At 42.5% G+C, this 13,047-nt stretch overlaps 1 protein-coding gene across 8 annotated transcripts in view; it reads left to right on the top strand.

The window, feature by feature from the left end:
* The window catches only part of LOC140896406 (venom prothrombin activator pseutarin-C non-catalytic subunit), an 81,505-nt gene that overhangs the window by 40,593 nt on the left and 27,865 nt on the right, over positions 1–13,047 (top strand). For all 8 annotated transcript variants that reach the window (XM_078848213.1, XM_078848219.1, XM_078848222.1 and 5 more), the window contains 4 exons: positions 6,011–6,222; positions 7,262–7,412; positions 8,877–9,089; positions 11,008–12,985. In XM_078848213.1, coding sequence (XP_078704339.1) covers positions 6,011–6,222; positions 7,262–7,412; positions 8,877–9,089; positions 11,008–12,985 — 2,554 coding nt within the window. The remainder of the gene's footprint in view (positions 1–6,010; positions 6,223–7,261; positions 7,413–8,876; positions 9,090–11,007; positions 12,986–13,047) is intronic.

Below are 13,047 nucleotides of genomic sequence, written 5' to 3'. Positions count from 1 at the left end.
CTTCAGAGGGAATGAACAGAATAGGGCAATTTCCAGTGATCCATCCCCTGTCATACAGTCCCAGCTTCTGGTAGTTGGAGCATGGGGTTGGGTCCCTGACCATTTTGGCTAATCGCCATCGATGGACCTGTCCTCCATATTCTTATCTAATTATTTTTTGAACCCAGTTCTACTTCTGCCCTCGCAACGTCCCCTGACAATGGGTTCCACAGGTTGACTGTGGGTTGAGCAAAGAAGTACTTCCTTACTTTTGTTTTAAACCTGCTGCCTATTAATTTCATCGGGTGACCATTAGTTCTTGTGTTATGTGAAGGGGTAACTAACAGGTCCCGATTCACTTTCTCCTCACCAGTCATGGTTTTACCATATCTCTGTCATATTCCCCCGCCCCTCCGCCGCTTAGTTGTCCCTTTTCTAAGCTGAGCAGTCCCTGTCTTTTTAATCTTGGCTCGTACAGAAGCTGTTCCATTACCCTGATCATTTTTGTTGCCCTTCTCTGCACCTTTTCCAATTCTGAGATATCTTTTTTGAGACAAGGTGACCAGAACTGCACTGTTCAATGTGTGGGCGTATCATGGATTTATATAGTGGCAGTATGATATTTTCTGTTTTAATATCTATTCCTTTCCTAATGGGTCCTAACATTCTGTTTGCTTTTTTGACTGTTGCTGCACATTGAGTGGATATTTTCAGAGAGCTATCTATGTTGACTCCAAGATCTTTCTGTTGTGGAAACAGCTCATTTAGACCCCATCATTTTGTATATATAGTTGGGATTCTTTTTTTCCAATGTGCGTTATTTTGCATTTATCAACACTGAATTTCATCTGCCATTTTGGTGCCCAGTCACCTAGTTTAGTGAGATCCCTTTATGACGATTCAGTCAGTTTTGTATTTAACTGTCTTGAGTACTTTGTATAGCTGCAAATTTTGCCACCTCTCTGTTCACCCTCTTTTCCAGATCATTTATGAATAAGTTGAACAACACATTTCCCAATACAGATCCATGCAGGAACCTGCTATTTACCTTTCTCTGCTGTGAAAACTGACCCTCTATTCCTACCCTGTATTTCCTATCTTTTAATTAGTTATGGATCTAGGAGAGGACCTTCCCTTTTATCCCATGACTGCTTACTCTGCCTTTGGTTAGGGATTTGTCAAAGACTTTCTGAAAGTGCAAGTACTATATCTTCATAGTTTTTGCATGGCTAAATAGTAATGGAGGAGAAGAAATATTAGGAAATATTAAGAGGCATAGCTAAGGGAAAAAGAGAGAGAAATGTTTTCTGCTGTGATCTGAAATGAAATGGGGCTGAGAGATACAGAAAGAGCAGCAGGAAAAGTCATCAACAGTGGTAAGACTGTGTATCCGCAATCTTGGATAGTGAGGTTGCTAGTGCTGGGCAAGCAAATGAGAGACTACACAGAAGTTAAGGGCTATGAAATAATCTGTAGCCAGCCCATGGAAGGCTTTAAAGAAGGAAGAGGGGACACTTTATTTCCTGATTCCTGTAAGGAATGGGGGAGTCAGTGGATTTGTTCAAGGACCGGAGAGATGTGACTGCACTTCGTTGTATGAGTCAGACAGCAAGCAGCATTCCCAGTGGTTTGCAGTCAAGCTGGAAGGGCGTATCAAGTGGGGTCTGGTTCTGTTCAATGTCTTCATCAGTGATTTAGATAATGGCAGAGAGAATAAATTTATAAAGTTTGTGGATGATACGAAGCTGGGAGGGGTTGCAAGTGCTTTAGCGGATAGGATTAAAATTCAAAATGGTCTGGACAAACTGGAGAAATGGTCTGAAGTAATTAGGATGAAATTCAATAAGGACAAATGCAAAGTACTCCACTTAGAATGGAACAATCACTTGAACACATACAAAATGGGAAATGACTGCTTAGGAAGGAGTACTGCGGAAAGGTGATCCACTGTGACTCCCGGATTAAAGCTAAATATGAGTCAACAGTGTAACTCTATTGCAAAAGAAAACAAACATCATTCTGGCATGTATTAGCAAGAGTGTTGTAAGCAAAACACAAAAAGTAATTCTGTTCTGTTCTACTCTGCACTGATTTGGCCTCAACTGGAGTATTGTGTCCAGTTCTGGGCACCACATTTCAGAAAAGATGTGTACAAATCAGAGAAAGTCCAGAAAAGAGCAACAAAAATTATTAAAGGTCTCTAAAACATGACCTTTGAGAGAAGATTGAAAAAATTGGGTTTGTTTAGTCTGGAGAAGAGACGACTGAGGGGGGACATACATTTTCAAGTACATAAAAGGTTGTTACAAGGAGGAGGGGAAAAAATTGTTTTTCTTAACCTCTGAGGCTAGGACAAGAAGCAATGGGCTTAAATTGCAGCAAGGGAGGTTTAGGTTGGACATTAGGAAAAACTTCCGAACTTTAAGGGTGGTTAAGCACTGTAGTAAATTGCCCAGGGAGGTTGTGGAATCTCCTTGGAGATTTTTAAGAGCAGGTTCGACAAACATCTGTCAGGAATGGTCTAGATCAGTGGTATCCAAAGTGGGGTGCGTAAGACAATCCATTGGGGGGCATGGCAGGAGGAGCACCGCCGGAGGGGGGAAAAAAAAGGGGCGGCTGGAGGAGTGCTGCCCTAAGATTGGCTGGAATGCTGCCCCTTATAGTGTGCTGCCCCAGGCAAGTGCTTCCTACGCTGGTGCCTGGAACCGGCCCTGCGAGGTATCCTGAGGGAAGAGTGGGAGTTCCACAACACGGAGGGGTTGACAGTGGCGCCCTCACACTTTCGTTCGCTTTCAGCGTATTGCGACGTATTGCAGTTTACATGCGCCCGGTTAAGTGGATTTATGGATTATATTATCTAGTTTTAACTAAACTAACCCTCACAAAATGAACAAGTGGCTTAGAAAGATTCCTGCAAAGAAACCGCGGGTTGAAGATAATACTAATAATGCAAGCACAAGCGAACAACAAGAAAATGACAGAGCTGGCAGTTCTCCTACTCCTAGTACGAGCTCTTCGTTAACCTCATTATGAGGTAAAAACAATGATGATCTAATCAGATCTGACAAGAAGTCGGCCAAAAAAATTCAAAATGCTCAAGAAGGCTATTTGACATATGGATTTACATCCACAGTCATTAATGATGAACCTCGCCCTAAGTGTGTATTCTGCCTTGAGATATTAGCTAATGATAGTATGAAGCCATCACGATTAGCAAGACATTTAAAAACTAAGCATCCAGAACGTGAAGACAAACCTCTACAATTTTTTCAGCGATGTTCAAAGTCACGCGATACTCAATCCAGTACTTTACAAAATTTCACTAAACTTCATGATAAATGTTTAGAAGCCTCTTTTAAGGTTTCTTTCTTAATAGTGAAAGACAAAAAGCCACATACCATTGGGGAAACACTTGTTCTTCCTGCCGCAGTAAAAATGGATGAAATAATACACTGAAAACAATATGGCAACAAACTAAAATGCATTCCTTTGTCAGCAAATACTGTTGGAAGACGCATAGAAAACATTACTGAAGATTTGAAGAAACAAGTATTAGAACAAATTACGCAGTGTGGGAGGTTTGCTATATAGTTCGATGAAAGTACAGATGATCCTAATATGTCTCAGCTTATGGTATTTGTTAGATTCGGTTTCAATAATGAAATACACAAGGAACTACTTTTTTGTGAGCCACTAAAGGAAAGAAGTACTGGAGAAGATACATTCTCAACAGTAAATGACTTCTTTAATAAAAACAATGTTTTATGGAAAAACTGTGTAAGTGTAACCACTGATGGAGTGGCTGCTTTGACTGGAATAAAGAAAGGATTCCGGGGTAAGGTTACAGAGATAGCACCAGTGTCACCTTAGAGACTAACCAATTTATTTGAGCATCAGCATCCGATGGAGTGAGCGGTAGCTCACGAAAGCTCATGCTCAAATAAATTGGCTAGTCTCTAAGGTGCCACAAGTCCTCCTTTTCTTATAGCACCACATGTGAAAATCATTCACTGCATCATTCATAGGCAAGCTATTGCTGTGAAGAAGTTGGAGCCAGAAGTGCGCGAAGAGCTACAGGATGTCATCGATGTGGTTAATTTTATAAAAACAAGACCTTTAAATAGTAGAATCTTCACAATACTTTGTAATGAGATGGGGACTGACCATGAAAATCTTTTGTACAACACAGAGGTTCGCTAGTTATCTTGTGACAAAGTGCTTAAAAGAGTTGTCGAACTTAAAGATGAGTTACGCATTTTTCTTTTACAAAAAGACAAGTGTTCCAAATTTGCTGACCTTTTCTGTGATGACAAGTGGCTGTTAGTAGTATGCTACCTAGCAGATATTTTCGAAAAAATAAACACACTTAATCTGTACCTTCAAGGTAAAGGTGACCTTTTAACAATGAGTGAGAAAGTAACTGCTTTTTGAAAGAAACTCGTGCTATGGAGAGAGCATTTTGAAAACAGATGTTTGGAAATGTTTCCATGGTTATGTGATTTTGTTGCAGAAAACGATGTAAGTGTGTCACCTATAAAAACTCTCATATTTGCACACTTAAAAAACTTGGAAACAGAATTTTCTAACCTGTTTAAAAATCTTCCAAACAAAGAGTTTCAGTGGGTTTTGAACCCATTTGTTAAAAATATAAAAATGCAACACCTTCCGATTAGTCTGCAAGAACAACTGCTTGACATCAGGGAAGATGGAAATTTACGAGCCGAATTTCAACAAAAACCTTTGCATAATTGGTGGATGGGATTGAAAAATGAGTATCATGATTTAGTAAGCGCAGCCAATGATGCACTTCTTCCATTTGGATCTATGTATCTTCGTGAGGCATCTTTTTCAGCTATGACAGCCAATAAATCCAAGGTGCAAAATAAACTGAACTTAGAACCAGACGTTCGAATTGCTGTATCACAAAGTGTTAAACCAAGATTTTCAAAAATAATGAAGCATATTCAATCACATTGCTTCTCACTAAAAATATTAAAATCAAATAAAATCAAATATATTATTTTTAAAATATTGTTTATTTCATCTTTATCTCATCCTTTTTTAATTTCTATTTTTTGTGTATGTTTTATAATGTACATAATATATTAGTACAGTAGTACATGTCTAATTTATACATAAATAAATATACATATATTGGGGGTGCGTGCTCAAAAAATTTTTACTGATGGGGTGCGCGATCAAAAAAGTTTGGAGACCAGTGGTCTAGATATTACTTAGTCCTGCCATGAGTGCAGGGGACTGGACTAGATGACCTCTTGAGGTCCTTTCCAGTCCTTTGGTTCTATTTCTGCAGCATTAACTTCAACTGATTAGATGCTGTTCTATGGGTGATTGTTTGGTAAAGGAAGAATGTAGTGAGTAGCAGGTTTGTTGTAGAAATAGAATGGAGCTGGTTTTAGCCACGACGTAGGCTAGAGCTAAGGCAATTCCTTCTGAATCTGCCTTCCCACCAGTGTGCAGTTCACTGTCACAATTAAAATGTAGAATTTTCTGCTCCAGATATGAACAGTCTTTGTTCAACAATTTTTTTGTTCTTCTGTAGTGCCTTTCATCCATGGATCTCAAAGTGATTTACACCCATCATTCATTTAGCTTTATGACAAGTCTCTGACGTAAGTGGTATAATTCCCACATAACACATGGGACCTTCGCGGTCAGAAAACACAGTGACAACACGTTTTGCATTCTGCAGTGGACACAGAGCATGTCTCCAGGCTGTGCTAGAGCTTTGGACGGTCCAAGGCTGTAACTTAATAACGGAGCATAGTTAAGCTCCTTTCTGCACTGCAAACAGAAACTCTGTCGTAAGCCACATGGGACAACCGTGCTGTATCTAGGTCCCTGTACTCAGTTGTTTTTGAAGTGTAGACCTGCCCAAAGTACATATTGGACTTCAAGTGCCTGAAGGTGCACTGACTTCATTGGAGCTATACCAATTTACACCAGCCATGAATCTGGCTCTAAGTTTGTAACTCTTATTAATGTTTCTCTCTTTTTATTTCTCCTTCAGACAACAGCACCCTGAGTAAAGCAGTTCAACCTGGGGAAACCTACACGTATAAATGGAGCGTCGTGGACACCGATCAGCCCACCGCACAGGATGCCCAGTGTCTAACGAGATTATATCACAGTGCTGTAGATGTAACTAGGGATATAGCCTCTGGACTGATTGGCCCACTTCTGATTTGTAAAGGTGAAGCACTGAACAAGAGGGGTGTGCAGGTATGATCATGTTCTGCAACCTCTGAGAGACAGAGAGAGAGAGAGAGGCGCCTGTCCATGTGTGTTGTTTGAACTACAGGGGAATTTGGTTTCATTGATTGTTCCCTTAGAGAAAAGGCCTATGGAACTGAACTGGGATCAGATCACTAGGCTTCTTCAGAAGTCAGTCAAAAAACCTGTAGAATGTAATGAGGTATGAGATCCTTTGGATAAGTTCTTTGAACCACCGTACAGAACTCACTAGTTGGGACATTAAATTCTATAGGGTGAGTCAGACAACCTAAAATAAGGGGATAGTTTTGTATTAAATTCTATAGGACTTTTCTATAAGGGCTGCTTGCAGTGATAGTTTTTAGCTGCATGCTGGCATATGTGGCCCCAGATTTAGAGTGCTCGCTGGGACTTTCAGTTAGAAAGATCAGGCTGCTAGTGATTTCTTTCATTGTGCTTTGTTTGCCAAGACAAGAAATTGCAAAATCCTGATTCTAGACACCACCCTAAACTTCCCCAAAGTTTGATGATCTGCAGGGAGAAAGGGAGGAAGTTCTGACCCCAGTCTCTGATAGCTTCTGACCCCAGTCTATCACAGGTTTAACCTAGGTCTGGCAACCCCAAACTTTGGGGATCCAGAAGCATTGCAAGGGGGTTGCTGGGAGAGTTCTTCTTCCACTTCCCCTCCATGGGGCCAAAGGAAGGAATCTACTTTGACAGTGGCTCAGACACCACGCAGAAGTGAATGGAAGCAGTGACTTCAGCCCCTGCACATACAGCAACAAGTGGGCCACTATGGGGAGCCCAGCTCATAGCAGCCATGCTAGTAGCTGGTCCAGTGTCACCCAGTGAGTCAGTTGCAGAGGTAGGAATGGAACGCTGGAGTCCGGAACCCTAGTCCCTTTCTCTAACCACTGGACTGTGCTTCTGTTCACTTGAATGGAAATGTTGCCTCTGGAGGGATGGCGAGATTAGGCCCTTAATATACCCCACTATGTATCCGTTAGCTGCTTGCAAAACTTACCCTGCCATGTCTGCTGTCTTTCAGAACAAGGCGGATGCAGAGCAGCAGGCCGTGTTTGCCGTGTTTGATGAAAACAAGAGTTGGTACTTAGAGGATAACATCAAGGAGTACTGCAACAACCCCTCCAGCGTTAAAAGGGATGATCCCAAGTTCTACAGGTCTAACGTGATGCACAGTGAGTGGGAAACTAGGCCCAAGTTTGCAAAAGCTTGTGTGAGCACAAGTACCCAGATGGGTGCTTATTCTGAGGTGCAAGGCATGCATGGGGATTTCCCAAGTGGCAGAAACTGGCCCCTGAGATTGTGCTGAAAGCACAAATGAGCAGAGTTCTGGTTCTGGCTTCAAGGATCTGCTATTTCCAGAATTTCATAGGGCATGGTTCGGGCAACTTAGGCACAAACAAGCTCATCATGAGCCGGGCAAATGTAAATCGAGAAGGGGAAGTGTCAGTGGTCTCAGCAGCCCTGCATGGGCTTCTGGGCCACCAACTGCAGTCCACTGAGGCAGCACCCGGAGGTGGGGGGTGGAGGTATCAGTGACTGTGGGAGATAGAGAGAGGTAGAGTACCTGGGTGGGGGGGAGCGGGGGCCTGGTAAATGTTTGTGTAGAGCCTCGCAGAGGGGAATGGATACTGGCGGTGAGTGGTTAGAGTGGGCAGGGGCTGGCAGGCTTCCTGGGGTGGTGACCAGGAACAATCTGTGATGCTGCACCTGTTTGCCCTGGGGTGGATGGGGGAAGGAATCAGGAGGGAAGTAAAGGGAAGGATGTTGGGAAGACTCCAGAAGTCAGCCAAGCAGCTGCATGCCTCGTACTGCATGCTTTTGGGTTTGGAGCAAGCTGCAGCTATTAGCATGGCACTAAGCAATTTGTAAGTGTTAATGAGTCTGTTAATTTGACAGTGGGGAGGGGGGCACAGCTGCACAGCCGTGTGGGGGCCCTCAGTGCATGTAGTTCCTAGAAGCTGCCTCCTCAGGGCCACAGCACAAGGGAATCAGGAGAGAGCATGTGGTCCAGTAACACACAGGATAGCAGCGCAGCCAGAGAAACTGCTGATGCAACACTAGCCTCTTGGGTTTCCTCCAGTGTTTGACTCTAGCTTGTGAATCTGAGCATGTGTCCTGAAGGCATATGCCCTCCCACAATAGCTGGTGACAGTGATGGCACAAACCCTGGGAGCCCATTTCTCACCCTCCCCAGTGTACCCGGCCCAGGTCACCCACAGGCCTGTGTTATACAGTGAGTAATGCAGAACCCAAAAGTGAAAAGTAAACACAAGTGAAATTGACTCAGAGTCTATTTTCAGGGCTAGCTAGCTGAGAGAAATGTACAAAATAAACAATTTAAAAAATATATATTTGAATTCTTTCACCCTGAATCCAATATAGGGTGACTAGGAACAGAGGTAAGGACATTTTATTTTAAAATGTGATTTTTTTAACCTAATGGTGTCCCTTCAGATGAAGGTGTCTGGATTGCAGCCCAATTTCATCAGAGTGCCAATAACCTTTCTGTCTGGATACAAAGGTGTGTCAGTTCCATCCCTGATGTCACTCCATTGAAAGCATGAATTTGGCTTACCGTCTTGCATGCTGGTGAGGCTTTATGGTGCTGTAACAGCATATCTTATGCTTTGTTTTAGCAATAAATGGCTACATGTCTGACAGCACTGAAATCCTGGGATTTTGCCATGATGAAATTGTGCAGTGGCATGTCTCCAGTATTGGCACCCAGGATGAGGTAGTGTCCGTACGCCTTTCTGGTCACACTTTTTTGTCTCGAGGGAAGTATGAAGATGTACTGAATCTTTTCCCCATGAGTGGAGAATCGGTCACTGTAGAAATGGACAACACTGGTAAGTGGCAGAACTGCTGTGCTTGTTTCATGATCTGCTAAGAGATTTTGTTTCTAGAGTCCATAAGGACTCATAAAAATAGAAAAGCTTTGTATAAAGTGCATACAAAATTTCGGCCCATCTACATCTTTCCCTAGATTACAGCAAGAGTGGTTGATACACATGGGGTATGTGTATGCTGGCAGCACATGACACAGCAGTGCTGTTGCATATGCTATACTTACTGATGATTCTGTTTTGCTTTTGAGCACTCCCCAAAAAAATCCTTACTGTGGCACTAGTTGTATATCTGTCATTTGAGGCACAGTATTGAAGTTCTCTGTCAAAATCTATAGAAACGGAAAAATGTCCACATCTAAACCAGCAGGCCAAATCCTAAAAGCCATACATTGGGGCCCTGTTCACCCTTCTGCATTCAGAAAGGAACGTCCTGACAGTGTCCCTTTTCCAGAGCAAAAGCAGCTTTTCCCTCTTACTCTGGCAGCAGAGGAAACACATGGTGTAGGGACTCCTGCGTCTGCTCTATTCTACTGTAGGATATGTAGCTTTCCACTGGTGTTAACCACCCTGGGCTGGTTAAAATGGGCTTATGGCCAAATTGTACTGGTGTTACTGAGAAAAATGGCTGCATCACATGTCAGGATCTGGCCCACCAGTCATTTAGGAGCGAACGAATGTTGGAACGATCAGACTGGATCAAACCAGTGGTCCATCTAGTTCTAGTATCCTGTCTCTGAGAGTAACCACTATCAGATGCTTCACATAAAGGTGGAAGAAATCCCACGGTGTGGACAATTTTGGAATAGCCTGCCTAATCCCAGTGGTTGGTTGATGCCTTGAAGAAGAAGGGTTTAGATCCCTTAATTTTTTATCCTGTTTAAAGTACCTGTGAATGTTCTCCTTGTCCATGTAAATGGCTAGTTCTCTGGATCCTACTAACTTCTTGGCTCTAGCGGTACCTTCTGCCAGTGAGTTCCACAGGCTAATTATGCATTATGGTTATTTTTTTAAAAGGAAAAATGTTTACTTGAAGCTGGAAACCTCCATCAGACTTAACAGAAATCTCCAAAGTTGTACTTTTGTACTTCTCCATCATTATTGTTTGGTTTTAGTATGTGATCACCTCCTTCCCTCTCTAGACCTTCTTTTCCAGTTCTTGTAAAATGTGCTCATTTTTGCTGACTTTGGAAATAATGTAAGGAAAGCAATGCAATTCTGTCACTTAAAATATAGAGGAGGTAGAAGATTACACCTGGCATCTTTTTGAGGTAAAAGCCATTTTTTGTCCATCTCTCCCATGTTTTATTGTGGGACATGCCATGAAATGCAAAGAGCCTGGAGTCACTTGGTGCAGTGTGCCCATTTATTCTCATGTAGGCCAATCTAGAGGTCCAAATGTGGAATTTCACTGTCCTATTAAAGACCTTCCCCCCTCTAGAGGGTTTTAAAGTATTGTAACATATCTCATTTTTAAATGGTTTTAAATGCCTGTGGGGATTTTTATTATGATCAGTATTCTCTAATCCATAGGTTTATACACATAACCCAAACTCCCAAAATTTGGATCCCTATCTAAACCTCTTGTTTCCATCTAGTTTTGATCTCTTATCTCCCTTTCTATCATGGGATGTACCAAAAACCTGAAACCAAATAACCCTAAATTTTAGGGAAGTTGAGATCCAGATCTGTCTGTGAACTTTATGGGTCAATTGTATTCAGTATTCATGATTTATTGCTATGGTTATGCCAAGGAATCCCAATCAAGGACCAGAGCAATATTGTAGGGTGCTTTACAGACTAATAACACAGAAGACAGCCCCTGACCTAGAGAGTTTACAGTCTAGACAGGACATGACAGGTGGGGGTCAAGCTCTACAAAGTAATATGTAGTACACTTTTTTTTTTTTTTCAATTGCAGGTACATGGCTTTTTGCATCCTGGGGTTCCCCTGAGATGAGTCATGGCATGACGCTGAGGTTTAGAGATGCCAAATGTGAAAAAGATGTAGATTATTATTCTGATGAGGACCCATATGAAATCATAGATTTCTCATATGAGACGACTCTTGAAAATGTGCCTGTAACCTCACCCCAAACTGGAGGAGAAACAAAAGAAATATCAAAAAAACCCCAGGAATCTTCTGATGATTATGATTATCAAGATCTGCTGGCCTCAAGTTTGGGACTTCGGACATTTGGAAAGAAACCAATGGTCCAAGAAGAAATGCAGAATCTTACTGCTCTGGCCATAGATGAGAACTTTGGCACCAGCACTCAGAGGGCTGATGTGGCTCCTGGCTCAGATCCACCATTCATGGAGAACAGTGGTACCTTGGACACTGATGAACTCTTGGAAACTCAAAGCACTGCTCCTCTCCCAACCGAGGCTGGGTCCCTCCACATAAATTACATGGTGGCAGCAAAAGAACATTCACTTCCAGTCACCACAACAGCAGTAAGTCCTGACTTGGCATCTAAAGCTGGAAACCAAAGTGCCTATGAAGCATATCACAGTCAGACGTCAGGAAATTATGAGAAAACACTTGCAGGTGAACTACTGAGGACTAGGGAAGAAGCCCAAACAAAAGATGCAGCAGAACTGTTACCTGACAGAGGGGACAGCATGACGTCCTCCTTTGCAACACTCTATTCAGAAGAACCACAAGAGAAAAGTTCAGGAGGGGAATTCAATTTCAGTAGAAAAAGGGAAAGGCGAGACCAGCGGGAGACTACGTTTTACACTGTTAAAAAGATGCGAGCCCTCTTAGATCATGTTCAACAAAATAAAAGTATTTCCTCTCTTGGCAACACCAGTTCAGACAGAGCACCTCTTTCTGCTCACCATGCAGAGAATATCTCCAGTTCAGATATGTTAGGGACTGATCAGTTTCCAAATGAATATGCTGAGGACCAGGACGTGGAGGAGGAGGAAACCAAGAAAGAAAATGCTGAATTTCCCAAACATGCAGATAACTTGACTTTTGCTGTGGGACACAGGGCAGAAAACAATGAGTTAAACATGTTCAATCTCCCTGACTTAGAACTACCCAAAGATAAACAAGAAAGAAATTTTACTCTAGATTATACATCAGATATCTTAATTCCTACTCGTAGCCCAGTGGTGGGAAAGGACATGCTGGGAAAGCTGTCGCCAAGAGGTATGAAGTCTCCATCTAAAATTATGAATGAGAAAAGAAATTTGGCCTCTGGGAAGGAGAGTTATGGGATGGAGATAAATTCAGCTGAGGCTACTGATAAATTACAGAATTGTTCCAGAAATGCTACAATGCCTACAAGAGCGAGTGTATCCCTGAATAAGAAGAAGCAAGGGAAATTCAAAGGCTACCCACCATTTACAAAGGGTCATTGGAAAGTAAGTAGCAAGCATCCAACTCTGAAAGGGGAAGAGAGAAATGTGAATGGCACGTTGAGTACCTCTGGGACTCTCATCAAGACCCGAAAGAGGAAAAAGCATAATCAAAAGTATAGTAATCTCTCATTGACACCCAGAGGTGTGAGACCCCCAAAGGTACCTGGAGAGCAAAACTGCACATTATTGCCCAGCGAGGCCAACCACACGGTGTTGCGAAGCAGGCCTAACTACACGCTGACCCCAAGACAATTTAAGCCCATCATCATAGGGCTTCCCAGTGGGAATGGGGACAACAAGAAGTATGTTCCAGGAGGCTCTGACGGTGAGGAAATTGTAGATTACCAATATTCAGATGCAGACGTAATCTTCAATGACCCATATACAACGGACCCCAGATTCAACCTTAATAATGTCCGTAACCCTGATGACATTGCTGTGCATGATCTCCGCAGCAGAGGGACCACAAGGAGATACTACATTGCAGCTGAAGAGGTCTTCTGGGACTATGGAGGATTAAAGAAAAGGTTGGACCTAATTCTTCTTCTCTGTTGCCTCACACCCTGTTGCTAAATACTAGGCCACTGAT

This window comes from Lepidochelys kempii, chromosome 1 (assembly GCF_965140285.1).
Source record: "Lepidochelys kempii isolate rLepKem1 chromosome 1, rLepKem1.hap1, whole genome shotgun sequence".
Lineage (NCBI taxonomy): Eukaryota > Metazoa > Chordata > Testudines > Cheloniidae > Lepidochelys > Lepidochelys kempii.
This window is presented reverse-complemented; position numbering and strand designations above follow the sequence as displayed.